The 27,611-nt window shown below is 38.2% G+C and overlaps 1 protein-coding gene across 5 annotated transcripts in view; it reads right to left on the minus strand.

Moving 5' to 3' along the window:
* Positions 1-27,611, minus strand: part of CARMIL1 (capping protein regulator and myosin 1 linker 1) — a 185,611-nt gene that overhangs the window by 49,237 nt on the left and 108,763 nt on the right. For all 5 annotated transcript variants that reach the window (XM_068671310.1, XM_068671306.1, XM_068671309.1 and 2 more), the window contains 8 exons: positions 24,217-24,286; positions 19,564-19,645; positions 18,123-18,222; positions 17,981-18,035; positions 12,398-12,570; positions 9,833-9,901; positions 5,083-5,176; positions 2,640-2,738 (listed from right to left, as the gene is read on the minus strand). In XM_068671310.1, the coding sequence (XP_068527411.1) occupies positions 2,640-2,738; positions 5,083-5,176; positions 9,833-9,901; positions 12,398-12,570; positions 17,981-18,035; positions 18,123-18,222; positions 19,564-19,645; positions 24,217-24,286 (742 nt within the window). The remainder of the gene's footprint in view (positions 1-2,639; positions 2,739-5,082; positions 5,177-9,832; positions 9,902-12,397; positions 12,571-17,980; positions 18,036-18,122; positions 18,223-19,563; positions 19,646-24,216; positions 24,287-27,611) is intronic.

Consider the following 27,611-nt stretch of genomic DNA (forward strand, 5'->3'; position numbering starts at 1 on the left):
CGAAAGAAGGCATCATATCTCTTATAAACACACCTGAACAGTAGAAAAATAAATAAAACTTTGCCATTAAAAAAAATAAAAGAATTCTTTGGCATACTTCTCTCATGGTTGTCTCCAGGATAACTGCAAATAACCAACAAGTTACCCAGTTTAGGTCTTGTTTGGATTTTCAGAGCAAGTTTAGTACTGCAGTTGTTGTTATATCTAAGCCTTAGCTTTGATGGCTGGTGAATTGTTAAGAAGTTCAGACACTAAAAGAAAGCTCTGTCACAATCCATTCAACAAACATCAGCAGAGATTTCTCCTATTTAAGCAAAATGCTGTTGTGCAGGCTTTGGGGGATTTCTTTCACAATGTGAATATTCCTGGTGTCAAGGGAAACTATAACTGCCAAAGCAGAAGTTTCCATCAGATCTTTCACTGTGAGATAAGACTAACTTCATCTGCATTGGTAACATTTCATTCAACACGCTGCAAGTACAAGGCAGGTGCTTTATCTGTATCCTTACAAGAAGGACCATAGATTGGCTGACATATAGAGAGAGTTTTGAATAAGAGATACAGGGCAGGAACATACACTAATTAAAAGTCTTTATTGGCCTACACAGTATTCAGTAAAACTGCCAATTTGACATTTTGAAGCAACATCTGTGTGCACATGTTGTCATAATCATATAAAGCCTCGAGTTCTAACATCTTATATCATTAGCAATGAGAACTGAAATAATTTCACAGCATGCTCTTTTTCTGCTCCACATGACTCTTCCTCTTCAAAGAGTTTTGGGTGTTTTTTTTTGTATAAGTACAAAAAGCTAATTAATTATTAGATAGTGGAAGGTCTCACTGGGACATCTGGACTGAAAAAAAAAAAACATACTCTGGGAATAATAACGTAATTCCACTAGAGTAACTACAGAATCTTTTCCAGCTCTCTTTTAACACTGTTTGCAAAAATCAATCCCTACCAAGCACAATTTAATATAGAAATGAGTAATTTTACTCTACTTTTGAAACAATAATAAATTACATTTACTGAAACCTGCTGTGCGTGTGGTTGTTGGGAGAAAAGCACAACTAAATCCACCAAGCTATAAAAAGATCTAAACTTAATTGATATGGAGATTACTAACACGGGAAAAAAGATGGCATTGGAACAAAAAAAAATGACTAAAATAAAATAAAGTGATGCTGCTCTTGCAGTTTTTACTGCCAGTACATCTCCACGAACCATTTTCTCTGCTGAGAGGTTACAATATAATTTCAGGCTGTAGTAATAAAACTCTGTCTCATTAACTTTTAATGATGCAGGTAGAAAAAGCTATTTTGAATTAAAATTCACCTCTCAAAAATTAAGACAACACAGAGAAATTTTTTGACTCAGCTGAAGAGCAAAACAAGCAGTGCTCCCGTTTTTTCCTCCTCCAGTATGCTGGAGTCTTCCGTTTGCCTGGGAACACAACTGGTGCAAACACACGAGTAAATTTAAGACAAAGTCTGTGACAACTTTTATTCTACTTACATCACCTTGCTTAAGCAGTGTACTGAAGCTGAAGAAAAGCCCTGAGGAATACTGGCAAAAAAATGAACTAGAACTGAGAGAATGGTGAGTCACCACAGAAAACTCTCATAGGACTCTCAAAAGGACTACCAAAAGGGGAAGAAAAAGAAAAAAAGAAAAAAAAGAACATGTTGCACTTCAGCAAACTTAGAATCAAAGAATCATTTAGGTTGGAGAAGACCTCTAAGATCATCTAGTCAGCCCAACCTTTAACCCACCACTGCCAAGTCCACCCGTAAACCATGTCACTAAGCACTACACTTACATGTTTTTTGAAGACCTCCAGGCATAGTGACTCAGCTACTTCCCTGGGCAGTCTGTTCCAATACTTCACAATCCTTTATGGGGTTGTGAAGTTGGATGAAGGAATTCTTCCTAACATCCAACCTAAACTTCCCCTGGTAAAACTTAAGACCATTTTCTCTTGTCTTACCACTTGGTGTTTGGGAGGTGCTTAGGTAGTGATGTAGTTTGTTGACAAACCAAAAGATTTTCCCAACTTTGAGCAGTATTTAGGACTGTGTTAGACAGGAAGCCATTCCGTTTGTCCACAATATAAAGAGCACAGAAGATTTCCACTTTCCTTTGCTTCATTCATCTAAGCAAAGCTTCCTGTGATACCTGAAATTTTGAAGGTCTAAGGACAAACATACGCTCTAAGGCTATTTGCTGCAGTGGTATCAACGGGCATATATACATGGTAGCTCAGTGCTATGCAAAGACACTGGATCTAACTCAGGCACCAGAAGTGGCACAGCCTTATGATGATACTTGCCACAACAATGAAAGCCTGCTGAAAAGGTCAGACTCCTGAGCACAAACAAAATGAACCATTCCTGGTTCCAACCATAGTTTACTCAGAGATAGTTTGGGTCTTTCTGTACACAGTACCAAGCTACTATACATAAGACCTACCTTTTCCAAAAATATTATCACCGATCATTACTATTTTTTGGAGAAACCAAATATCATCTGCAAAACACATTCTGCTTTAAGCTACTCTGAAGGAAAAGCAAGATAATTCTGTCCCCCAAACAGATCTTAAAACCAGAGAAGTACCAACAAGGAATGAGGTGCTCACCTGCTGAGTGGTACTAGTGACAATGCCTTGCTGCAACCGGTATGCTTGCTCTTGTAGGTACTTTCTGGTCTCGTGATTACGAAGCAAGTAGTTTTCTATCTAAAAAACAAAGCCAGATTAGGAAACTGATTTGACTCCGGATTGTAATTTGCTTTCACACTGTGTCCCTGATTAGGCCTTCAACAGTAATGCAGGGTTTATGCAGTTCATCCACACTGTATCAGAAAACGGGACTAACAGTAACAATTGCTTCAGTATCATTTTGTTTGTTATCTGCAAACCTTATTCTATGTGTCTCAACGCTGGATAATCACACTGGCAAATATTCACTCAGTGGTGAAACTTTGTTAAACACTGTGCTTTTGCCAGTGCTTCCTGAGTTAGTCATCTCTTTTGAACAACTTAGTAAGCTATGTTGGCAAAAGGAGTAGATCCAAATTTGAGAAATATCTACAGGGAATCTGTCCTTCAGGTGTTGCTGTAGAGACCACGATGACAAAAGACAGATGATACCCTTAGATTCATTTGTCCCATTGCAAAGAGGGTTTAAACAACACTATGGACTTGAGAGAAGATAAATTACCTAGAAGTGCCTAACTGATCCAAGAAATGCAGTTCAAAAATTACTTAGGGCTAACTAACCAATGAGTGCTGTTCAGGGAAAAGTAATTTCTACCTAGAGCCGCTGGTCACAGCCCACCACAACTGTCACCCTAAGTCACCACCTACTGTCAGCCTGCTTAATGGGACATGGAACAACCACTTAACCTGGTTCTGTCAAACTCAGTCAAGTCCAAAACCCAACTAGTAAACTGTTAAAGGTCCATCTCCAGTGATGGAACTGGTCTGAGAGGAAGAAAAGGGAAACAGACAGGTGTGGTAGCCAGCAGGTTGTGAGGCAGAGGCTACCAGGGGCTGACAGGCACCTCTTAACCTGCATCACTTAACCCGCAAGGACTGGGGCAGTCTGACCATGCTCTCCTTTAGGCCTTCAGGAGTAATACAAGGCTTATGCAGCTCATCCACACCGTAAGTTGTGGAGATACTAGAGCTGGGGAGGCTAGCTACTATGGCTGTCTAGTGGTGGACTGGGGTCAGGAGCACTCTCGTTGTATTCAAGCTGTGGTGTGCTGGTTTGTGGACCCTCCTGAGATGCCAGTTGGTCGGTGTCCCTGCAATGGGCTCCACAGTTCAGTTAGTGTAGGCAGGTGTTCCTGCCAGCGGGGAACTGGCAGCTTTCACAGCACCACTCCACAAAACTTTGCCTTTTTTTTTTTTTTTTTTTTTTGGAGAAAACTGCTTCATATTGTATAAACGAAGCTTAAACACCACAAGTTAAAACAAACCGAGGTCCAAAAAGTGTTAGCAACTTTGAAATGAACAAAAGAAAATGCTCTTTGTATGTAATGCCAATTAACACATAAAATTTGTATTTTTCAGAGATGCATTTATCATTCTAGACATGAACTTATCTATAATTACATTAAACAAGATGCAAGAAATATAACCACCCCCCATGATCCAGATTTTTTAAGGCAGAATTTAGATAATTTTCATGCATCAAAGAAAAAGGGGCTAACTACTAGCACTTTTCCCTTTGAGAATCACTTTCCTGACAATTTATTTTCTAATAAGGATCATAGGCATTTGCTTTTTAATCACAACTGTCTGTGAGAACTATTTATAAGGTTTTTATGACCCTACCCTGGCTGAGGGAAAGCTACTCATTAAAGACTTGTGAACTGTATGTTTTCTGATTGAGCAAGAAGCTCGTCTGGAGCTTGCAAGATTTACTGTATTAAAACTCAGCTGGGAGTTGTACAGCCCGTGCAAGTGGAACAGCTACACGTGCTGTAAACACCACTTTCATCCAAAAGAACATGTTGGTGCAGTTGTTCATTTATGGCAATGCAGTGTGTGAATTTTATACGTCCAGTATAAAACACAGGCAGTAAATGTTTTTATCCTCCCCCAAATTTAAGAGCATCCTTTGTCTTGTGCTGAGCTGACTGCACTTCTTCTGCCCCAACAGGAAAAAATGCATACCGAAAAAATGAATTCAGGAAAAAATGAATTCTGTGCATGTGGAAATAAAAACATGCACATCTGTAACAAATATGGCTGCTTCTGACTCTCCCTGACTCTGACTCTCAGATGTACAGAAATAAAAGGTCTAGCTTGCACTGGTTTGACTTTTTGATACGACACCATTGCATTCCATCACCCCTTCACTTCAAGCACTTTGGAATAAAAAGATTTACATGCCTTGCAGCACTTGATTACCACACATATGCTCATGCAAATCAAACAATCAATGAAACTGGCCAAGAATTCTTATTCAGCCAAGCATGAAATCACAGCCACTTAAAATTATTACTTTTTTTTTTTTTTTTTTTTTTTTTGGATTGGCTTTATTTCTTTATGGGGGTGGTATAGGCAATACCTTTTGCAGTGCCTCTTCTGTTTTCTCAGGGTTTGTTTTGAGTGCTTGGGAAGCATCATTCATAGGTATAGGCATGAATCTCAAAGTATAATTCCTAAAGAAAAATAAAAAAAAATAAAAATAAAGTCTTTATTAGTAAAACGTAGCCTAATTACTGCATCTCTTCATGAAGAATGAACTAGGAGAAGAAGAGAAGACGCAACTAGCCTGACAATAGAAGGTACTAAGACTATCTTTCACATTTTAAGTGGACTATCTGGAGGCATGTATGCTCCTTTTTTTTCTGCTTATTCTTTGCCACTAGATAGAAGTGGAGATCTAAAAAAAGCACAAAGTACAGTTAAATGGCCAGTGCCCAGTGGCTGCCAATTAAAGGTCATGCTGTCCTCTGTGCTTTTGCCCACAAGGTTGGATTATTTTTTTCCTATATCAAAACAGAACAGAAAGTCTCAGTGCCTACTAGCAATTCTATCAGATCTAAGTCTAAATGGAAATATTCAGTAATAGATAAAACAGTGACCAAGAGACTGAGTTTTGAAAAAATTTAGTATTTAATTGCTCCTTGTGTTTACAACAAATTGCAGACACTTGCTGAATTTTTAATAAAAGCTGGCAAAACAAGTGCGGCATCTCCACACTGCTTTATGCAAACAATTGCTCCCTGTATTTTGCTTATTTGTTTGCAAAATATTTCCATAGCTTCATCCATCTGCTGCAATACAATAAAGATAGGGTTTTGTCAAGTGAAAATTGTGTTTAAACCTTGAGAATATAGCTTGACTAGCATGGTTAAGCCTATCATGTTATATGCAGTGGTATGTCCGTATACTTTTAGATTTCAGTAAGAGCAAGAAAAAAAGCAAGCAGTTCTTAAAAACTGGAAAAGCAATTATTCTGCCTGTTTTCAATTAGCCTTCAGTGTTTGCAAACACCTCTTCCTTCTCCTTCAGCTGCCTGCAAACATCCTGCAAACCGTCTGTTTCTATTCCTTCCAGAGCTCCTTATGTACGCCTAGAGGCCTCTATTTCTGAGCACCTTACAGATGACAGTTTCAAGTGAGCTTACTCCATTGACTTCAAAGGACCGATCCCTCATTGTATGCACTAGCTTTAACAACAGACACCTTAACTACTTAACTAGCTCCAATATTCTTTCAACTCCTATCCCACCACTTGCTTAGCCACATAAAACATCACTCTCTGAAGGACTTTTGAACCACCTATCCCACTGATTCCTCACTAACGCTACTCAACATTTTACCTTGCATACTTAGGTAAGGCTTCCACTTTTCTTCCCCAATGTGAACACATTATTCATAGCCAAAAAAAATTAACTCTTCTTTCTAGTTGTGTTCTCCTTCAAAAGAACTGCATCTGCTACACAGACACTGCTGTTTGTCCCCATGTAATACAAAACAAGTAATGACTGGCTGACCATCAACATGGAGACTAATTTTCAATGTGTACTGGTTTTGGTCGGGACAGAGTTAATTTTCTTTGTGGTAGCTGGTATGGTGCTGTGTTTTGGATTTGTGAGGAAAACAGTGTTGATAACACAGGGCTGTTTCAGTTGCTGCAGAGCAGAGCCAAGGCCTTTCCTGTTCCTCGTGCTTCCCTGTTTTGCTTTGCTTGCATCCATGGCTTTTTCTTTACCTATTAAGCTGGCTTTATCTCAGCCCATGAGTTCTTGCACTTTTACCTTTCTGCTTCTCTCCCCCATCCTACTCAGCGGGAGTGAGCAAGCAGCTGTGTGGTGCTGAGCTGCCTGCCAGGTTAACCCAGAACAAAATGTCAGGGAGAGAATAATTACAGAAGGTGCTGATTGCCTGATACTACCTGGCAGGTCCGGTGTGCATTTATTTGTTTAAAAAGAAAAAAAAAGGTAGATTGCCAAGGATCTATGCAGCTGTTTGACATTTAATACATCACATTCACTGAAATCTATAACTGTTAGCCCTCATGCTACTAAACATATGCTAAATTCAATTTAGTCAAAAGCTTAGCGCTCCCTCTCTCTCCCTCACACACAGAAATGAAAGACGAGGAGACTTCATGGACAGAGGTAGAACTTTAAAAGACCACTAAGGAAGGCCCTATAATGGGTCCTTTGGACAAGCAGTACTATTGGAATGCTTGCCTTTTTGCATCTGAAAACAAAGCAGCTCTTAGGGACAAATATCAAGAATTTAAAGCTTGCTTTCAACTTTGATCATTAGAGAAACATTTATCTTCATGTTCCATTTTTCTGTTTCCCCAAATATTGTTCCATTCTTCTTTTCTTTCCTTTTTTTTTCTTTTTTTAAGACTCCAATTCTCTCTTTAATGGAGCACCTTTCTCTACCGACTCAATAATCCAGTAATTTCGTAACACTCGGTAATTTCATAAATATTCTCAGCAAAACACCTACATAAAAAGAATGTTACATTTCAGGGAAGTACTCAGTGACTGGAAAGAATGTCTTAAAAATTTGTTTCTTCCCTTACATACAGCATATGCGACAATAGTCCTACATTTCCTCACATTACTTCTCCTGGAGTAACTCGTGCACTGTTCGTGACGTACATTCATTGCTGCAGCACCATGATTTTACGGCCTTTCTTTTTTTATGGGAATAACATCATCTGTTTTGCAGGCTTGGGTATGTGAATTTTGTAACACTGAAAAAAGGAAGGATTTCTAGCTCTCTACTCAATTCCAGCATTTCATATCAGCTTTTAGAGCCCGAATTATTTCTTCAGTCAGTCCATGCAAACAAGTCTCTCAGAAATAAATATGGGGCAATATCACACAGTTCTATGACAGAGTAGGCTCTAGATTGCAAAGCACACAAGCACATACTCATTTCCACATCAAAATTACTGAGATACAAATCCATATTTAATGGCCAGGCTGAACAGGATGTACACTGCTCTCCTGAATAGACTCTTTTAGAGGACTCTACAGAAACCCCTCTCAGCTCAAGTCAGCTGTCTGGGATGCCCTTGTGGCAAATCTGTTAATGGCCAAATTCCCTCACAGGAATAATGGTTTCACACAACTTTAAGATGATGAAGAAAAGCTGGGGGGTGGGAGGGGGGAGAGAAAAAACAAACAAACAAACAAAAAATGTTCAGATTACTTCAATCTGGTTAAAAGTTTGTTAGAATCCCCTCCCAGTCCTCCTCAGCCTCATTCTCTGGAAGCCCAATTTTCTTCTCTTTTGTGGTTCAGTATATGACTATTTTTGTTAAGAACAAAAACCAAAACAGACACAACACACCCCCAAGCATCTTCAGTATATTTCACTGCATCTTGAGCAACAGTTCGTTCCTGCAGAATATTGCTGGTTTCGTGTATTTTTAGGAAACATATGGCATAGGATGTTCTGAATATGTCTTTGAGATGGATTGCTTAAAGGCTAATTGTTTTCAGCCAACACTGACAGTCCTTCTCTTGCAAGATTAAACCGTTGTTGTTTGTGACTTAGGCTATGATATTATCAACGATTTTAATAATTTTTAAATGTTAGCAGAGACATAAAGTGACCTCAGCTTCCACACTAAATAAATGAGACATCACCTCAACAACGTGTAATGTCAGAGAATTATCGGTAACATTTCTTTTACTGCTTAGATTATTTGCTTTTGCCTTAGGATGTTTCCCTCCTTATTTATTTACTTATCCAAGCACTTCAGAACAGAAACATAAAGTTGATGCTAACCAGAAAATAAGCATATATTCTTTTCTACCAGACTTTCTCACAAACACAGATGATATTGCTCTCTGAAAATGTCTGCAAGCTGACAAATAACCTTTGCAAATTCTTATTCACAACTATCAATGGAATCACTCCAAGATGATTTGTTTAATTATACATCATTTATATAATTTTCCCCACCAGTGCCACTGAATTCATTTTGAAACAAAGCATATTAACTACAGCAGTTTCATAAAACAAGTAACTTTATAAGCTCTATAGAGCTATGACCCCTCCGAGGATTAAGATGCTCCCTATAGTAGTTATACAGTTTTGCAAGACATTTTGTCTAGAAACTAGCAATGGTATATTAGCTTCACCTTCTAAAGAGACCCTTTGTTCCTGTCTGAGGGATTTAATGACGTGAAACAACTGCAACTGCTGCTTAATTTAAATCTGTAATTTTTCCCTCTTCAGAAAAGTAATAATCACATATAAAGAAATGTGATGGAGGCAGAGATATGAAAGTCATTTAGCATCTATCACTGCTAACTGCTGCAACTGCGAGTGAGCTCAGGGAAGCAAGAGGACCCAGACCATGGAGACTACAATGAACAACTGCATTTTCTGAGATCATCACTATTAGTTTCAACTTGCTGGGGGAAAGAAAAAAAAAATTCAGACCACAAAGGCATGCTTCAGTAATTTTCTGTTATTATAGACAGCTTCATTCATTGACAAGAATAGAATTTCTGCATGTTACCAACACAAGAGAACGAAGAAAAAGGGAAAATATTCTCAAATGTTAAATTTTAACGTCAACAGCAGAACTCAACATTCTTAATGCTGACAACAGTGTACGCATGGAAGAGCCACAGAGCCTCTTCTCATCCTTTTGAAGGATGTGAAGTCATGTCTGCCTGTAGATTAAGCACCCTGATGCTCAAAAATTGAGAGCATTCAGTATCTTTAAATCACATGGGGCTGCAGTGAAAACTGCAGCTGCTCAGATCACTCAGGATCTAAGTGTTTGACCTCTTTCTTCATCAGTCATTCAGTTGCTTGAGGACTTACTTTTCCAGTGCCACAGCTATGTCCTGGAAGCCCTGCGCAGTGATGTTATTCTTGTCCCATATTACAGTTCTGAGAGGAAGAAAAGAAAAACAAACAATAACCACAGACAAGCCAAATAAATCTATACTGAAACTTTGCATATTCATAGAGTATACTGAGTTGGAAGGGACCCACAAGGATCAATATTGAAATAATACAGAGTTGTATGTCCAAAACTGCATAGCGCTGGCAACATTTTTACAAATAACAGTCTCTATTCATACGTTAAAAGCTTGGAATGACTGAAGTGAGGGACAAAGATATTACAAAATTGAGTTCCTGTTTCTTCCAAGACAACTCTGTACTATATTTTCCATTACTACTATCTAACCTTTCTAAAACACAGTTAATAGAAAGATTTGGAGATAAAATTTCAGTTTTTTTCCAGAAATGGCACCAAAACAAAGTTCAACTGTCTGCTCTGCAGGCCCATACTGAAAACCAAAACTGAAATCCACCCAGGCTATATCACCAAAGTTGCAGAAAAAAAAAAATATTTTTAAAAATCATGCTGATTTCAGGTCAAAATTATCAGGCTATTTTACATTCAATCCTGTATCAGCTCTTTGCACAGCTCCTGTGATTCCACATGGAACGTAACTAGCTGCTAGTATGTACCATTAGGTTAGGTGCATGAATTGCAGCTCTTCTGAATACAAAACTCTGTGATAGGAGTGATCAAGTCCTTCCCCTCCTCCCCCAGTTTAGACCACTCAGGCAGACTGCCTGACAATTTGTGAACACATGTTCAAAGATCTCATTAGTAGTCAGAAGAGACAGTCATGCAGATAAATCTTGCTCATGCACGAGCACTAGTTGTAGCTGTGCTTAAAAAAGAAAGACATAAACAATGAGTTCTGGTGTGCAAAAAAAATGTAGCTGCAGGATTTCACAGGTAGTAACACCCTTCTGCTACTGCAGAATAATCCCTTTTTTTTTTTTTGAAAATACAAAGATAGAGGTAAGGAAGAGAGGAAAGTAGATTCTACACCTATCTTCCAAAGGTCAGAAATGTCCAAGGTCAGATATTGGATATTTCTGTCGTTTGAAGAACTATTTACATTTCTACCAGGACATAATTTTATAGTATTTTAAGCACAGCCAGTTACCATCGCATTATTCAGTTTGTAATCCTACCACAAACTACAGTGATAACTTTCAGTGTGCCGTGGCACATTTCAGTCTGCCATCCTGAATGCCTTCAAGGCTTCAGGTACAGGTGGATATTTCAGGTTAACACATTGAACAAAACCCAGCTACCTCTCCAGCATTTCCTTAACATTTTCAATGTTCAGTTTAGGAATTGCAAAGTGAATGCCAGGATCTCTGTATCTTAGCAAAACAGCCAGGAGTGTTCTGGAGAATTTCTTATCCTGTAGGGAACAAACTCTTGGAGACCAAGCATAGTGGTCTCTTCACACAGACAACACACCGTTGAAGGTTCATCTGCACAGTCTGACAAGAGGAGGAGTGAGTACTGGTTTTTCTGATGATGGTGACATATTTAGAGGTTCCCATCAAGATATGTATTTATTGAAGGTTTACCATTTGCTAATCCCATACTGGATAGAAAAAATGTGATACTCTGTAGCCATCAGTGCCAGCCATGTGCTAAAAAAACAGTGAAGTTGTCAGGTGGATGAAGATGCAGAGAAGTGATGCCAAGGTCCATCAGCACTATAGGTGGGGAGAGAGGGAAAGGAAGGGATGGTCCATGCTGCTACCCTTTCTGAATTCAACAAGCTCTTAGTTCTCCTACAAAGTGATACTACATTAGCCAAAGAATAGTTTATTTTTATTTCCCACCCAAGTATCAGAATTTTCGCTGCTGGGAAAGCCTCCAATAGAAAAGAGAGAGCAGAACAGGGTTGGCTGAGCACTGGAAGAGGTTCCCCACAAAAGTTGTGGAATCTCTGTGGCACTTGAAGATCTTCAAAGGAGAAGGCTCTGAGCAACCGAGCTTTAAAGCTGGCCCTGCTTTGAGAAGGAGGTTGGATTAGGTGACATCCAGAGCTCCATACCAATGTAATCATTCTTATGATACCAGGAAATTTAGAGCTGCCTTGTCACAACAGAAAGATACCATCTCTTCAAAAGTAGGTTAATATGAGCAAGAAGGCTCAAGTCTTTTTGGAGCTGAAACTGGATGAAAATGGGTTTGAATTTTGCCTTGAAAACAGGAAAGGACTGTGCCTATGCACTATCTGTCAAAAACACATCATTCTCCCTCGATTTTGCAGTGGATGAGCAAATCAAATTCTGTACCTAATCCTAAACCACGAAATACCCTTCTAATTGGATGTAGTTTTGCTCCAGTTTTAGTTCTGGAGATATTTTTTTCAGAGAAAATTTCCATCTATTTTTTTTCTTTTCCTTTTTAGAAAAAAAAAGAGATGAGAAGTTTTCCAAATAGGTATATTATAGCTTGTCTTTTTACAGCACTCCTGAAGAGAAAAAGCTTGATATGCCAACAACTTCATTATTATTAAGCTATTATATCATTTAGTGCAAATATGTTGCCCTTACCTGAGCTTGGTGTTTATCTGTAGGGCTTTTGCCAGCATCTTTGCTCCCATATCTCCCATGGCATTTCCACTAATATCCACCTTTGTTAGAGATGTATTGCTGCCCAAAGCATTAATAATGATGGTGACCTCAGTCTTCAGCTTGGAATCTGCGAGGGACAATGACTGCAGAGGCTGTGGAGCACAGAAAAGGCACGGATAATAGCAACTGATAGCGCATGCACATCCACCAGAAGAAGTTCATGAAACTCTTGAAGATGACACTGAGCATCAAAGAGTTACTTCTGTGTTTGCTGCATGTACGGTACACACAACAAAGTAGGATTCAGCAACTTACAGCACGGGTGTCAAAGACACAAAGATTAAGTTACACCCTGAAAAAAACATTAAGTGACAATGACTCCTATTTTCTGTGTCCCACTAAGTACTGAATACAGCAGCAACCTGAAAAGAGGCAAGACAGCAACCATCAGCTTCACATGACAACCCCTGGTGTCCAGTGAGTTTTGCTTAACCAGCATGCTTCCCTGCCAGTGAGAAATATAAATATCTAGCACACAATCCTCTCATTCAGACCGGGAAGTTTAGCCCCAGGGCAAATTAGGACCTGAGACATTATTAAAACAAAACTAATTCCTTTAAACTGTTTTATTATTGTTATTTCAAGGATCAATTTTGCATATCTGCGTATCTTCAACATGGACATTTGGGAGGGAAGAGAGAAAAAAAACATCACAGGTCTGAAATTAAAAGCAGTAAGAAGAGTATCTAGTAACAAGGGAAAGCCAATGGATATTATTCACAGCAATGTTCTGACACCTGTGATTGCAAAACCTTCATGCAGCTTTTTATGTGTACACACACACACCCCCTATGTTAACCTGAAACTAGCTATTGGGTTCCTGCAAATCGCACACTAAAGCCTTAAGAAAGCTTTTAAAAACACCTTTGTTAGTGATCTTATGTCTTCCCTCCATTCTTAGTGTCCCAATACTCAAAAGCAGGAGCTTAAGAGCTAGTCTATCCATCACCACACCTTGCAGAGCCACCACAGTTGCCAAGATTGTCATTTGTCTTTGCTGATATACAATAGCTCCACAAAACATTTTCCCTTGCCTAAGTGTGAGCTCATATGGAGAAGAGCTTTGTCACTATACACCAACTTAGTCATGTATCAAGAGGATGAATTTTAGGAACCTAAAACCTCCAAATTACTCATATATGGGAAACTCAACACCTCAGAAGGATGAATCAAAGCAACTAAATTAGATGCCTAAGGCTTAGATTAATGTAAATAAACCAGCTGAGCTATATGTGCACACCTTCCAGGATCTGAGAAGCTTGCATGGCACCTGCTATACAATGGGACTCTAGCTTCCAGACACCACTGGATGACAGGGATAACCAAAAAGTTTGCAACACTAAGAAATGCATTTATAAGTGAGAAAACACATAAAAATTTGGAGGCACAGCAGGTTTATAATTAAAAAGTCTAACAGTAACACGAGCCACATGCTGATTTTATTTTAAATGGAAGTTATTAAATTACTATGTTAATGTCCTTAATCTGTCTATGTTCCCCTGTTTCACTACATTATGTACCCTAAAGAATATTAACATCGCATTAGAAAGGTATTTAGTGTTCTTGGCACAAGTCTGAGAAGACCTCCTGTGACAGATTCACAGAAAAGCACTACCACACAGCAATCAGAAGCAGAAATCACCAATAAGTTTGTGAAAGAGAAGTTTCTTCTGTTTTTTGTGTGTCACTTTAGAAAGGGTCATTCTAGGAACTTCACTGGAAATGCTCACTCCCACATATCAGATTTTCTAAACCTCAAATACCTTCTCAGGAAACGATTTCTCATCTCACTTATTCCAACACTCTGACAGAAAAATATATACTTTGGAAAGACTTCTGCACTATGTTCTGCAAGGACTGATATTTATACATCAGTATTACCACCTAAGAAATGCATGTACACGAGAGTAAAAAACCCTGCTATGGTGGCAGTGTCTTTGAAGTGGATGAATTGCTAATTTTTTTGCACAACTACCCCTATTGTTTACTGTTATTGTTTGTGATAAGAAAGGAACAACACATCTGGACTGATTTGGTGGTCTGAATGCAAACTACAATCAGAATGTGACTCTGTGTGATTAACGTAATATCACTGCTAAACACTCATGAAACTACCTGACCATTACATTAAAACAAAACCAAAAAAAAACAAACCACAACCCACCCCTCCACCCCTGACAACAAAAAACCTACATTGACTTCTTGTAACAACAGAGTTTTATAGTTTTATCTGGATGTGAAGAAACCAGGTGTCTGACAAGCACTACAGTGGCCCTGCTGCAGAAAGCAGATACCCTGCCAGCAGCACTGAAGACATCTTAGAACAATCTTATTAAGGAGGAGGAATTCTTAAAATCACTCAAAAGGCCAATTCTTCAACAAACAGTGAACTAAAAATTAAAGGTCTTCAGCTCTGTGATAATTCTCTGCACCTATGCAGGACTGACTGCTACTCTGAGTAATGCTGCACTGTACCTTCAGCGTAACATCCATTTTTGCATGAGGAAAAGAAATGGCACAGTAAGCAACCAGCTTCAGACACCTCCTGCTATACTAATAAGAACACACGATTATAGACTGCACTGTACAGCATGTAGCTAAATAAAGACAAATATATGTATTTTTAATCTCAATATTGCTTTCTTGTTTATATTAAACACCTAGGAAATGTTGCTGTTTAGGTTACTACCACTGTTTTTAAGTTGTGTAGAATTACATCTGTGCCTGGCTGTATTTTTTTCCAGTTATCAAACCAAGCTATTGATTGTTTAAATCATTTTACTCATGACTCACATTAACACAGCAACAGATCTATTTTAAGCGTGTATAAATACATGAAGAAGCATTTGGCATATGACTGTTTTAGATTACAGCCTCTCATTCCAGCTTTCCATGCAGATAATGCGTGGTCCCCAGGCTGCACCAGCCTGCAGGCAATATTGATCATGCACTGTGTGTTCTGGGCAACACCATCCCCTGCTCTCTCCGGTTCCATTGCAACTTTTTAGTGTCCTGTGGCAGTAAATGCATAGTAGTGGTACAACGAGGACCTCCCCATTTAGGATTCAAAACCAAACATAAACAGCTATAAAACTTGAAACAATTTTCTAAGCCTTGCACTATCTCCAGGTGGAGTGAGGGCCATCCTAGGCAGCTCTCTGCAACATATCTTTTTCCCACAGTGCTACATTGTCTGTTCTCCATTATTTAGCTGCTAGGAGATGTTTTTGATTGATTTTAGCATCAGATAAGACAGAAAGAAACAAGATTCTTTCACTAGAGAGGATTAACAAGAGACTAGAAAACAGGGAGAGAAGAGATAGGGTAACAGCAAGTAGGCTATATCCCAAAGGTTAATGCAGGACATGAAGAAGAAGCAGTCATTTTAAGTAACAAAAAAAACCATCTTTTTCGTGGATTATTTCCTTTCAACGTTTTAAAAACAGAATGAGACTAAAGAGCATGTTTTTGTAAGTTAGCTCAAAAAAAAGACATGTTGAATAAGAATTACAGGAGCCCACCTGGTTGTGGAGAAATCAGAAAATGAAACAATGGCTACTGTCACCCATAAGCTGAAAAGAAAAGGAGCACAAGAAGCTGAAGCTGATGATGCAAGGCAGGGTGAGCTGTGAGAACCATACATACAAAATTTAGCAGCTACTTTTTATAAGACCCGGAGACTTCAAAATTGGAATTGGAAAGTTTTACCTTTGTGGACAGATATTATGAAGAGGATAGTAATATAAACAGAAAGAAATACTGCACATTTGAGAAGAAGGTTTGGATAATGAAAGGGAAAGACAGTATGTGTTGAAGAGGTATTTTAGGGTATCACCTGCATGGGAAGAAACATTCACCTGCAACAAAGCAAAAGGATGAAGAAAACTGTGAAAAAACACCAAATTAAATGTGCTTGTGATTAGTCTGATTTTAAACAACCGCTTTCGAGGAATGCTGTGATGATTTCATATGAGATACAGGGCAGGACAGAGACAAATGTCCAAAGAGAATAAGTAGACATTATCTGATGAAATGATACCACCGCCAGTACAGTATCAATAGGAAAAAAAAAAAAAAAAAAAAAAAAAAAAACAGAAGGAGAAGAGAGCCCTGCACCATTCTGTTCAGAGACAGAATAGAAGGAGGTGGTCACACAACACAAAATTAAAAGGCTATAGTTTGCAACAAGAAGTAATATAGAGATCTACCAACACACTTAGAATAATCTTCTATTTGACTTGTGCACAGAAGAACTTACTGCATTCATTACTGGTGCTAACTCAATTAGAATTAGCTCTGGTATCTATATGCAGCACTTCACTGTGTCACACAGACATCTCGTATTTAAAGAGCACGGTGAGGAGGTAGGCAAAGAATCAAGAAAAAGCAGTACCACTAATCCCAATTATGAGGGCACAGAGAGGAGGGAGGACTAGTTTAACAAATCACTTCTGAGTAGTGAGAAAAGATAAACATAGAATACGTGTCTAATCATCTTGTACAGAAGGAGACATCGGAAACCCCAGTAAAGATGCTCCACTGAATTGCAGGGTACAGACACAGATGGTAGGAGAAAATATGTAAGCTGTTAGTGTGGACCATGAACCTGGAGGTGAGACAATAAGGACGAAAGGAATAGCAGGTGTTAAGAGAACTGAAGTCTACAGTCAGCTATTTTTGGAGAATGAGGGAAACAGGAATGAGGAAATTGCTTGGTATTTGCAAGGGGCATGAAGGAGAAAGAAAGGACTAAGAATGATGAATAAAATTTGACAAGCATGAGACCAACAGAGCCTCTTAAGATTCACTTCTAGCCAAAACTAGGATGCCAAGGAAAGGAAAGAAAGTAAACCCAACCACATAAGTCTTTAGAAATCAGGAGAGGGCATGGAAACAAAAAGAAGTGGGCAAGGATCCCAGTATGGCACTGTGAAAGAGTTTTATGAAATTGCTTCTGTGATAAATGTACCAGAAAAATGAAGAACAGCATAGTGATTGCTTTATGTGCATCTTCTGATGAAGAAAGTAGTTCTGGGACATTGCTACAGTGATTTTCCATTTTGTCAAGAAAAAAAAAAAAGCCAAACCCCCCAAGAACAGTCATCAAGAAATTGTCCATTTTATTAGCTAATATAAATGAATAAATAAAGTGAAATAAAATAAAATAAATCTGCTATTTAAGGAATATCACCACCCAGGGAACACTACCATTGTAATGTCCTATAACTTAGACCTAGGGCAAACAAGGCTAAGCACATCCAACTATTTGGGTTATTTTTTCAACATGCACAGATCCTAAGACTATCCTAAGAAATATTTACCTACATGCTACACATAATTCAAATTATTATTTGGAAAAAAATATACCATGAGATGTTGGATGTCATTGTGCAGGATCATGATCAAATTTTATGCAGAAAATTAACACAGTGAAGAAAATTATCGGAAATAGACTGTGAAGGTACAAATACACATGATGATAGTAGGCAGAAAGATACTCACTGAATCCTCGTCTTGAATCATCTGAACTAAATTATCAAGTACTGGAGTGAGATTTCTGAGGGAAGAAAAGTTAGGAAGATGATGAAATCAGCAGCTTCTCCTCATTCATTCTTTTGTTATTTAAAAGAAGAAAAAGCCTTACTTGGATTTCATGTTGTTAAAGTTTTTGCCTAAAGCCAAGTGCCTTATCGATCGGTTTTTACTAAGCCAGACTACAAGGGTTGAGAGGTCAGATTCTAGGCCTGTAAAGAATCAGATCAGATTAAGAATTAAAACACTTTTTTTTTTTTTTTTTTTCAAAAGTCCCAGACAGGGTCCAATTATTAAAGCTAAATTCATTCAAGTAATTATAAGTGTGCTAATTCAAAGAGTTCTAGGAAAAAAAAAACAACTGTTCTTCTATTTATACAGCTTTTTCATCTGTTTTTCCATGAGAATAAATGTGTTCTCTAAAATGAGCCTTTTAAATTACTATCCTAATTAGCCATTGAAAGCATCTCTCAGACAGACGGAAGGGAAATGTAGTCCCTTATCCACAGTCCAGTCACCCAAGGGTAGGTTCCTTGCACTGTCAGGCAAAGTTCCTTTGAGGATTTAGAGACCATGTTAATTTCTATTCAGTCTCAGCAGAGCTGTGTACCAACAAGCTCTCAAAGCCTGCAGGTTTTAAACAGGCTATGAATAAAATGATGTGAAGAAACAAGCCAAACTTCATGCTACTCCCAAATAAGAAAAATAACTTGCTGTGCTACTGTATTCCCAAATACTAGTTTGGTGGAACTGAAGGGTACTCTAGTTAGACTACTGAGTTAGGATCCAGGTTCATGAGATAATTTAGATACTAAATACCTTTATTTATTCAAGCTCTTTACCTAATTTGGATGAGTACCTCCTAAAGCTTTCCACCTGCTAATCCCACCATTCTGGTTTTTCAGTTGTACTGGGAACCATTTTCTGAAATAATTCTGTATTTTGCTGTCAGAAAGGCAAGCCCAGCTACACAAGTTCTTCCATTCCAGATATCTACAATTTGAGCTTGCAAGACAAGAAGTCAACTGGTATTTCTAGCTATGAAGCACAGAGCCTACAAATCAGAAACAGTCCAAGACTTTTCCAAAGATACAAGTAGGCTTTCTAAGACCTGAAGCTGGTTGACCACATGTTCTGAATTTCCTTCTCTTGCTTCTTCAGTATCACAACCTCAGCTTCACTCCATATCTGGTCTTTCTTCTGTCTTTCTTCTTTCACTACACTTTCATTCCCCGTTTAGCTTCTTATCCTCTCTTACTTAAGCTCACTTTGAACAAAATACTGTAGATTAACATGATGCTTTCTGCTCTCAATTTCTTCTGCTGTGTTACACTTACTTCGAATGACATAAACCTCTAAGAACAGAGTTACTCCATTAACATATCTTTTACACTTTATAGCAATGAGAGTCTTGGTCTGAGACTTTTCCATAACTTATTGCAAATTATTATAAAGCAAGTGCAACCACCCTTGATTATATTGAGAGCTGAAAAAAAAAATACATCTCAGATTTGGGACCTGCAAGGCCCTCCGCTCCTGTTCTGTATACTTACCATTGTCTGAAATATCTAGGCTGGTGATATTGCGTATTTCTGCTATGCATCCTTCCAAGACTTGTGCACCTCCCGATCTTAACTAGAGACAAAACATCAACCATTTTTGCAAACTAGTTATGGTTTTGAGATTACACAGAAAACACTGGTAGGAGCTTTGCGAATACAGAGGGCACTACCAGCAGCAAAAACAACAGCGACAGAAGTTACAGACATCAGAATGACTATGCACACATTGCTACTATTCTCATCTTTCACTCTCACTGGTTGCATATAAATGAGAAAAGCTCCAGCTTTACTATTCAGCAGTTATATCTAATGCAAGTGGTGCAGACAAAAAATAATAAATAAATAAATAAAATTAGCACTTCTGCTGGGCAGCGATTGCAGGACTTTGGTGCAGGTTCTCCAGGACAGTTTTGTCCTGGGCAAAAATGAAGGGCGTTTTTGATTTCCAGAGAGAAAAAAAGCTTGTCCCAGTAAAGAAACATGCGACACTATCACCCTTGAATTCCACCATAGTCAAGTCTTATGGCAAAAGCATGTTGCAAGCGTTATGTTATAGCAAGCACAATGACCAGTTAAAAGAGGAGAAGCCAAATCAAAATCAATGAAATTATGTTTCCCTGTCACTTAAAAGAACTTTAAAATAATCTCATTCTGGAATGGTCACAAAACACCATAAGCAAGAGTAACCAGTAATTTACCTTATGCCTGACTTTAAAATAGGAATAAAAGAGAAAGCCAACAACGAAAATGCCTACATGTAAGGTATTATTATATTATTAATCTGAAATACTAAATAAATGTAAAAGAAATTTCAGGATTTAGTGAGGAAAAAATAATGAAGTAGCCTAATGGAAAATATCAACATTAAGAATCACAGTTATGAAAAGCTACATTCTTAGTTACTAACACTACTGAATTGAACAACAGAACATAATTTTTCCAAAGAAGCAAAAGCATTTTCTTATTTCTTGCAGTAACACAAGCTACACAAAATTTATGTCACTTTATAATCATCACCCAGAAAAAGACTTAAGCAAAAGAAGGAAAAATTTCTGGTAAAATTCAACTTTTGCAAAAACATTTTCCATTTTCACTTTTATTGCTTTAAAGTAATGCAAAGCTTTTTCAAACTTTAAACTTCCATTTTACTTCCTGTGCATAAAAAATGAGTAATATTTCACTTAGTTCACTCACTTGACCAAATTTCTTGAACTAATCTGATGACATTTCTGTGAATAGTCTTTTTTATCAATGCTATAATTAAGCAACCTTCTGAGAGTATTTTCAATAAGGTGTTGATTTGGCACTTTTTAGAAATTTCAACATTTGTGATTGGTAAGCAAACAGTTCAATAACTTGGTCTGAGCATTTTAAGAACAGCAGTGGTTAAAGACAACATACAAACCATAAGTCACTTCTGGAAGCATAAGAAAACAGAAGATGCCCTTCCCCTTTTGCATAGAACAAAGCCTACTTAGCCCTATCTTCTTTAGAAGTTGAATTTGAAGCTTGTATCTGGGCCAAAACTGATGCAGTTTTAACTCAATGTTGTTTGTGTAAGAGCATTTGTAATACTTGCTGGCTGTACAAATGCCAAAATCATTCAGTTTCGCTCTCTGATTCTCTCACAGAGTCGCCCACTATGAGACAACCATTTCACACAGAGTGCCACATCAATTGTTGCAGCATCTCTGGAACTGGCAGGTTATACATGGTCTTGTCACAGTTAAAAAGGTGATTTATATAAAAAACTATTTTCGCTGTGTTGCAATTTGATTTTCACTGGAGCCAAAGTTCCAGAGTGCCCTAGAAAGGATATACTTAACTGTAAAGGACATTAGGATTTATTTTAACAAAAATATTTTTATAATATTTGTACTAACATTTCAGCATTAAACTTTAGTTTCCATGACAGAAATTTTCATTTTTAGATAATAAGGATTATTTATCATCAAAAGGATTGTTTGTTGATATGGTAAAAGGTCTACACACAAAAAAAAATTACATATATACTTTTAACTGTTTAAATAGGCAACTTTTCAGGAACAGCTTTCAATCTTGTACTGATGACACAAAAAAATAAATACACAAACATTCATTGTGTGCACTTGTTGATATCTATCTAATCTAAGGGATCCACTTGACTTTTAGGATCAGATTTTATTGCAATTGTATTAAAATCATATATATAAAAGGAGAGATTAACTGAAGGGCTATATGCCAATGAGGACTGTGATACTGAAGACAAAACTGCAACATCTCCTATATGACACACTAATGAGTCTACAAATACAAACTTCTATTTAGAAACTGTAGAACAAGCCCTTCAACAGTTAAAAAAGCCAAGTGTGCTCAAAACTCTGAGGTATATGGGAAGGGGAAACAAATCTGTTTATTGATTTTAAGAATTAAGGTAAAGCATGGAGGGTACTTACACAGTGACCAAGCTAAGGGAAGCAGAAGGGAAAAGAGTGAAATACATCAGTGCTGAGCAGGTAGAAATAAAAATGTAATTTTCATAATAAAAAATAATAAAAACAAACAAACAAGCAATATAAAATGATTAAGCTTGGAATTAGTATATCAGAAAATTATGGGAGCAAATTAAAAGTGGTGGGAGAGGGAAGGAACCAAGATTTATCCTTCCATAGGAGTGCAACTTTGCCTGGTGTAGGAAGAGAGGCAAAGCTGAAGTGTCAGCTTTCTAGCCTCCAGACAGTGTGTGCTTGCAGGAGCAGAAAGAAGCACAGGGCACCAGCTCCAAGCTTCCCACTTCCCACTGCTCTGCTCTGGGTGCAGATCACCCAGTCTGGCTCACAGCAGGACAGGGAGAGGTGGAGCAGAGGCAGGAGGTGCTGGGCCATGGAGAGTACTCCCAGCTCCTGGCACATCGATCCCTCTGCTGGTGGAAGCGTAATTTCTTCTTTCCAAAGCGTGTGAGAATGGATAAAGCTCAGTGATGTGGAAAACAAAATGTTGAGGGAAGGATCTCAGGAAGCGTTGGTGTCTTGGAGGGCCCAGCTACAGACCGTCTCTCCTGTGTATTCCCAGTTTTCTTCAGAAAAAGGCTGCCTACACCTAGCAAGTGCTGAAGCAGCCAAATCATGGAGGGGAATGAAAGATCTCAGGCTAGGTGTGACTCCTTCCTTTCTGCTACAGCAGTCAGCCACCACTGCTTTTGCTTTGGTGTCCAGTGCAGCTAATGACTCCCCCGTAACCCATCCTGGGGGCTATTTAATGAAATGGCACGCAGTTCCAAGCCCAGCAGACAGGCTTAAGCCTTCACTCTTGTCAGCCCTGCTTGATTTACATGCTAATTTACACTCTCATTACCTAAGTATGTGTGTCATTTATTTATTTATTTATTTAAGGTTATGATTACAGGACTCCGTGTTTATTACTTTAATTACTCCTCCCTTCTTCTTCCTCCCTCTGAAAGAAACATTATCATCCTTCAGATCTATTTACTCAGAAGTCAGAAGCATGAATACCTGACTTGAAAGCTTTTCTATTTGGAATTTACATGTAATGTTCTTCAAAGTAAAGCCATTTTTTAAAAAAGTATAAAATATCAAAACAAACCATGAAATGCATTCACAGTGATTTTTATTTTTTTTTCCTTTGTAAGGAAATTAAGCTCATTCCAAAAGCAATCAACCATGAACCTAAGGGAAGGATTACTACACCTCACCATGTCCATGATATTGCATGCTTTCTATTTAAAGGGAAACCATTGCATTTGAAAGGCACTACAGGAAGGAGCTAATACGCAAATGATGGTCCTGGAAAGATCGGCCTAACAAGAGGCACTCAGCTCCGGAAGGCCAGAGCTAAAGCTTCATGTTGGTTTTGGTAAATGTCCCCAGTTCTCCATGTAACTTTGCCTTACTAACTTCCAGGATCATGGATGATTTCTTGTTATAATCTGTAGCCATACAATTATCATCCTGCACGAGTGTGGACAATCCTGAGAAACAAAGTGCACAGCAAAGCACAGAGAAGCAAGAGGAAGTGAGATAAAGCAAATCAAGCTGCTGCTTCTTTTTTTTTTTAATTTAAAAAAAGTATTTATTTTTTAATTGAGAGTTGCAATATTTAAAGCCACTTGTGCAATGCCTTTTAAATTAATGGCATGCTTCAATCACCTCTTACAGAAGTTCCCTATTGGCCTGAATTGGTTAATTGATTAAAAAAGCAGAGTTTCTCCCAAGATTTAAAAGTGAACCTGCAGAAGAGTATTCATGCCTCCAGCACAGACATTTTGAAGGAAGACATTCAAACCAGAGACACACCTTAAGGGTATGCACCTTCCTGTGACCCATTCTAACCTGGGCACCTCAAAAATCTTGCTTGGGTTCCCCTATAATCACAGCCCCAGAGGGCAGAAGCTGCCCAGCAGTGATTAACATGCTGGCTCAGCATCCACAGTCACTACTGCAAGGGGCATGTTGCCAGTGAGGTGCTGCAGGTGCTCTGCCCTCCTTATTTATGGCATAGCAACACACAGCAGATCACTTTACCATGACTCTACCTTTCCCACAACTTCTGAGTGGAGAGGAAGAACATCTAGCCCAGTGGATTACATGACAACTCTAATTCCCCATCATTGCATCTTTTGAACACATCCTGATGAATAATCCTTACCTCACAGCTACTGAGATCTAAAGACACCTCCTTCAGATTGTGATTGCAAGCCAGGCCTAATAAAAGCGCTCTGAAAGAGATCAATATTAGAACCATTTTTTTTTTTTAAAAAGCAGCTTTACAACATCATCATCATCTAAGTAATCACAGGTTAATACAGCTAATAATGCGAAGAACCATTTCAAAACAAAACCACATCAGCTGAGCTGTTACTTCTTAAATGATAACGCAGTACAAACCTGCTGTGCCACACTAATACCCCAGCAGCGTCTTAAACTGCAATGTAAAGAAGCAAATAGTAAAACTAATTCTATATCAACATTTAATAAGATTCATCTCAGATTATTTTTCGTCAACATACGCTTTAAAAGAACATCAAATGATTACAAAAGGAGCATTCTATTTACAACCATTCTGAGTCTCTAATTTTCCCAAAATTCACCAAAAAATGTGCTTTTAATATAGATAAGATGCACCGCAGCCAGCCATTTCAGCCAAGCACAGTGCCTATTAACACTCAAACACTGTATCATGTTGAAGCCTCTGTTTCTGCACCCCTATAAATATTTAGGGATTTCTAAATGATACTCCCAAACAATGGTATCCTTTGTCCTTAGGCAGAATGGCAAACAAGTGTAGCAATGCCCAATTAAAATCTTCATAAAATCACCTTTAAAGCCTTACAGATTTTTTTCCACATACAAAAGTTAGCAATAATATCACGTTTCTACTAATTCTGTCAAACCAGCAAGCAAAACTGTACATGTCTTAAGAGAAGAAGCAAACACAATCAGTGCACACCTTCTGGTGCTTTTAGAATAGGTGCTGCTTTGAATCAGTTGTTGAACAGAGAAACAGAAGGGCTTCCTTCTCAAGCTTCATTTCAGCCAAACAGAATCCAAACTACCAATGCATGGATGTAAAAAACAACTTTGCTGAGCTGTTTGCCTGAACACTTGCTATGTAAGCAGCATGTAAAAGCTGCATGTAAAATGCCTGTGCCAGGAAGGGTTTTCATTTAAACCTAGTTATATTTGTCCTGCAGGTATAAATGATGATCAGACCTTTGCTGTTAACAAACGGGAGTATCTTGTGCTTGTTTACTTCCTAAGCTATTAAAATACAGACCTGAAGAAAAATGTGGAAGCTCTGCAATGGTTTTTACATTTTTTTAGATCATTCCCCATCTGTATGTCCTTCCTGAGCATGATTTTAATGCAAAGTTAGTGACTGATAACTTTGCAAGTAATTCCCTTAACATTTTGAGGGAGGGAGCTTAAAAAATGCAGTGCAACCATTAAAAAAAATAAATTAAAAACCAAACAAACTTTTTTTTTTTTTTTTTAAAGAGACACACTGATGCTTCAAATATGCCTTCTTCAGAGGTATAAAAAAAAAAAAAAAAAAAAAAATTCCCACACCAAACCTTTTGGCCTATAAACTCATCCTAAGAAAAACCTCACAATTTTTCACTACTTTCTCCTGAAATAGCACCACCAAACAAAGACACTGAAGGCAGACATATCCATGCTAAGTCACTGAGTTGAAATCACATACATAGCAATACTTGGAAAGGTCTCGTCAACTGTGGTGCATGCAGAAGGCAAGAATTGGCCTTGTAATTACAATTTGGATGAGAAGCATATCAGCAACTTGTCTTGTTACAGCCCTGACAGATCAAAATAAAATTTCTGGCAACGTCAGTAAATGAAGAAAAATGCCAACATATATTAAAACAAGGAAAAGAGCATATAAACTACTTCATCTGCTTTCAAAAATTAAAAAAAAAAAAAAAAGAAAAAAAAAACAGTGATGGAACATAAACTATATTAACTATGTATAAGAACTAAAAGCAGCCTTTCTCCACCCGCTAAATGGCATCCCAGCAGCACAGCTTTATTAGCAAACTTCTTCCCTGAGAGGCTTGGCTTATATTAATAGGCCTATCGCTTTACAAACAAGATCATCTCCCTCCCTGAGTGCACTGATTAACCAGTATCGTTAAAATCACTGAGTCAGCAGATGTGATTAAATACACTGAAACTACACATCTAGAGGAAGCTGATATGAATCAAATAACCAAATTAGTCAAAGCTATCAGGCAATAAATTAACCAATTTATCCCCAAAAGGGGAATTTGGGATTCACTATGTCAGGTATCTCCATTTTTTGGTTGGTGTGGTCTTTTTTTGTGTTTTAGTTTTATTTTGTTTTGTTTTATTTTACCCCTCAAAGGAAAGCTTCATCTTCACGGACACAAAACAGGAACTTCTTTCTCAGAGGACAGCTGCAAGGCCCAAGTTGTCAAATGCTTTTTGACATGCACTGACCAAAAATGCTAATACTATTATCACACCTTATATTAGTTTTCCTTCTAGAAATCATCCTTCATCTGCTATTGCAGTCTTGGCAATGACAAATAAGTCTGTCTGAAAACCAATGTTTCAATCTTCTTGTCTTTAAGGCACCCCATGATCTTGATTGTTCTGTAGAAGTTTTCTAGTTTCTTACAGTTTAGATGAAAAGGCTAAGCAGATGCCCCAGGTTATGGCACATCCTCAGTCCCTTTAACACCAAATTAACTTCAAAAAGATGCTTCTGAAATGTATTAGTCAAGCCATATGGGGTTGCTTTAAGAGGGAAAGCAAGATGTACTGCAGATCATAGTTTTCTGCACTTAGCTCAGACTGAAGAAATGCTTGGGTCAGAGAAAAAGCACATCGAGGAAACTACCAAGCAGCATTAACAGCTCCCTGTTAACCCCTAGGCAGTGATGAACATTGCTGTCAGGGCAAAACAAATGAAGCTCATGCCAAATTGCCAGCCAAGTGAGTGTGGATGGGTATTCTGGGGGATATTCTGAGACCATCTGTGTCTAGGTGGATTTTGGACAGATGCTCCTTCCTGGAGCTGTCTGTGCTAGTGATGCAAGTTACAGTTGTCACCTCACTCTATGCTACTTACCACTTTCTCTTTATTTCTACCAACAGCACTCATGCGAGTAACTCCCTCTAACCCAATTCAGTCAAATTGAACCAGATTAGCTTACACATTACCAACAGAGTAGGTTTTTTTGCTGAAAAAGACTAGGAAGGTCTCATGTTTGCTGCACAATTGGCAGATCTAGTATTTGGGATATATTCACACAACACCTTCCATGAGTGCAGATACCTGCCAAAACTCCTCACACCACGGGAGATACTCAACATGCCAAGGAGTAAAGCTAAATTTGAACCTTAGTGGCTGGAACTTCTCACCTTTCCTGGCCTCTCTAGATATATTCAATGTCTCACAGCATTCTTTTTTTTTTTTTTCCTGTACTACTGGTAAGATTGACCTATGTATCAGTCACATACAGCCTCTGTTCTTCTAGCTTCCTTAAACATAGTTCCCTG

The sequence above is a fragment of the Anas acuta genome, chromosome 2 (genome assembly GCF_963932015.1).
Source record: "Anas acuta chromosome 2, bAnaAcu1.1, whole genome shotgun sequence".
Classification (NCBI taxonomy): Eukaryota; Metazoa; Chordata; class Aves; order Anseriformes; family Anatidae; genus Anas; species Anas acuta.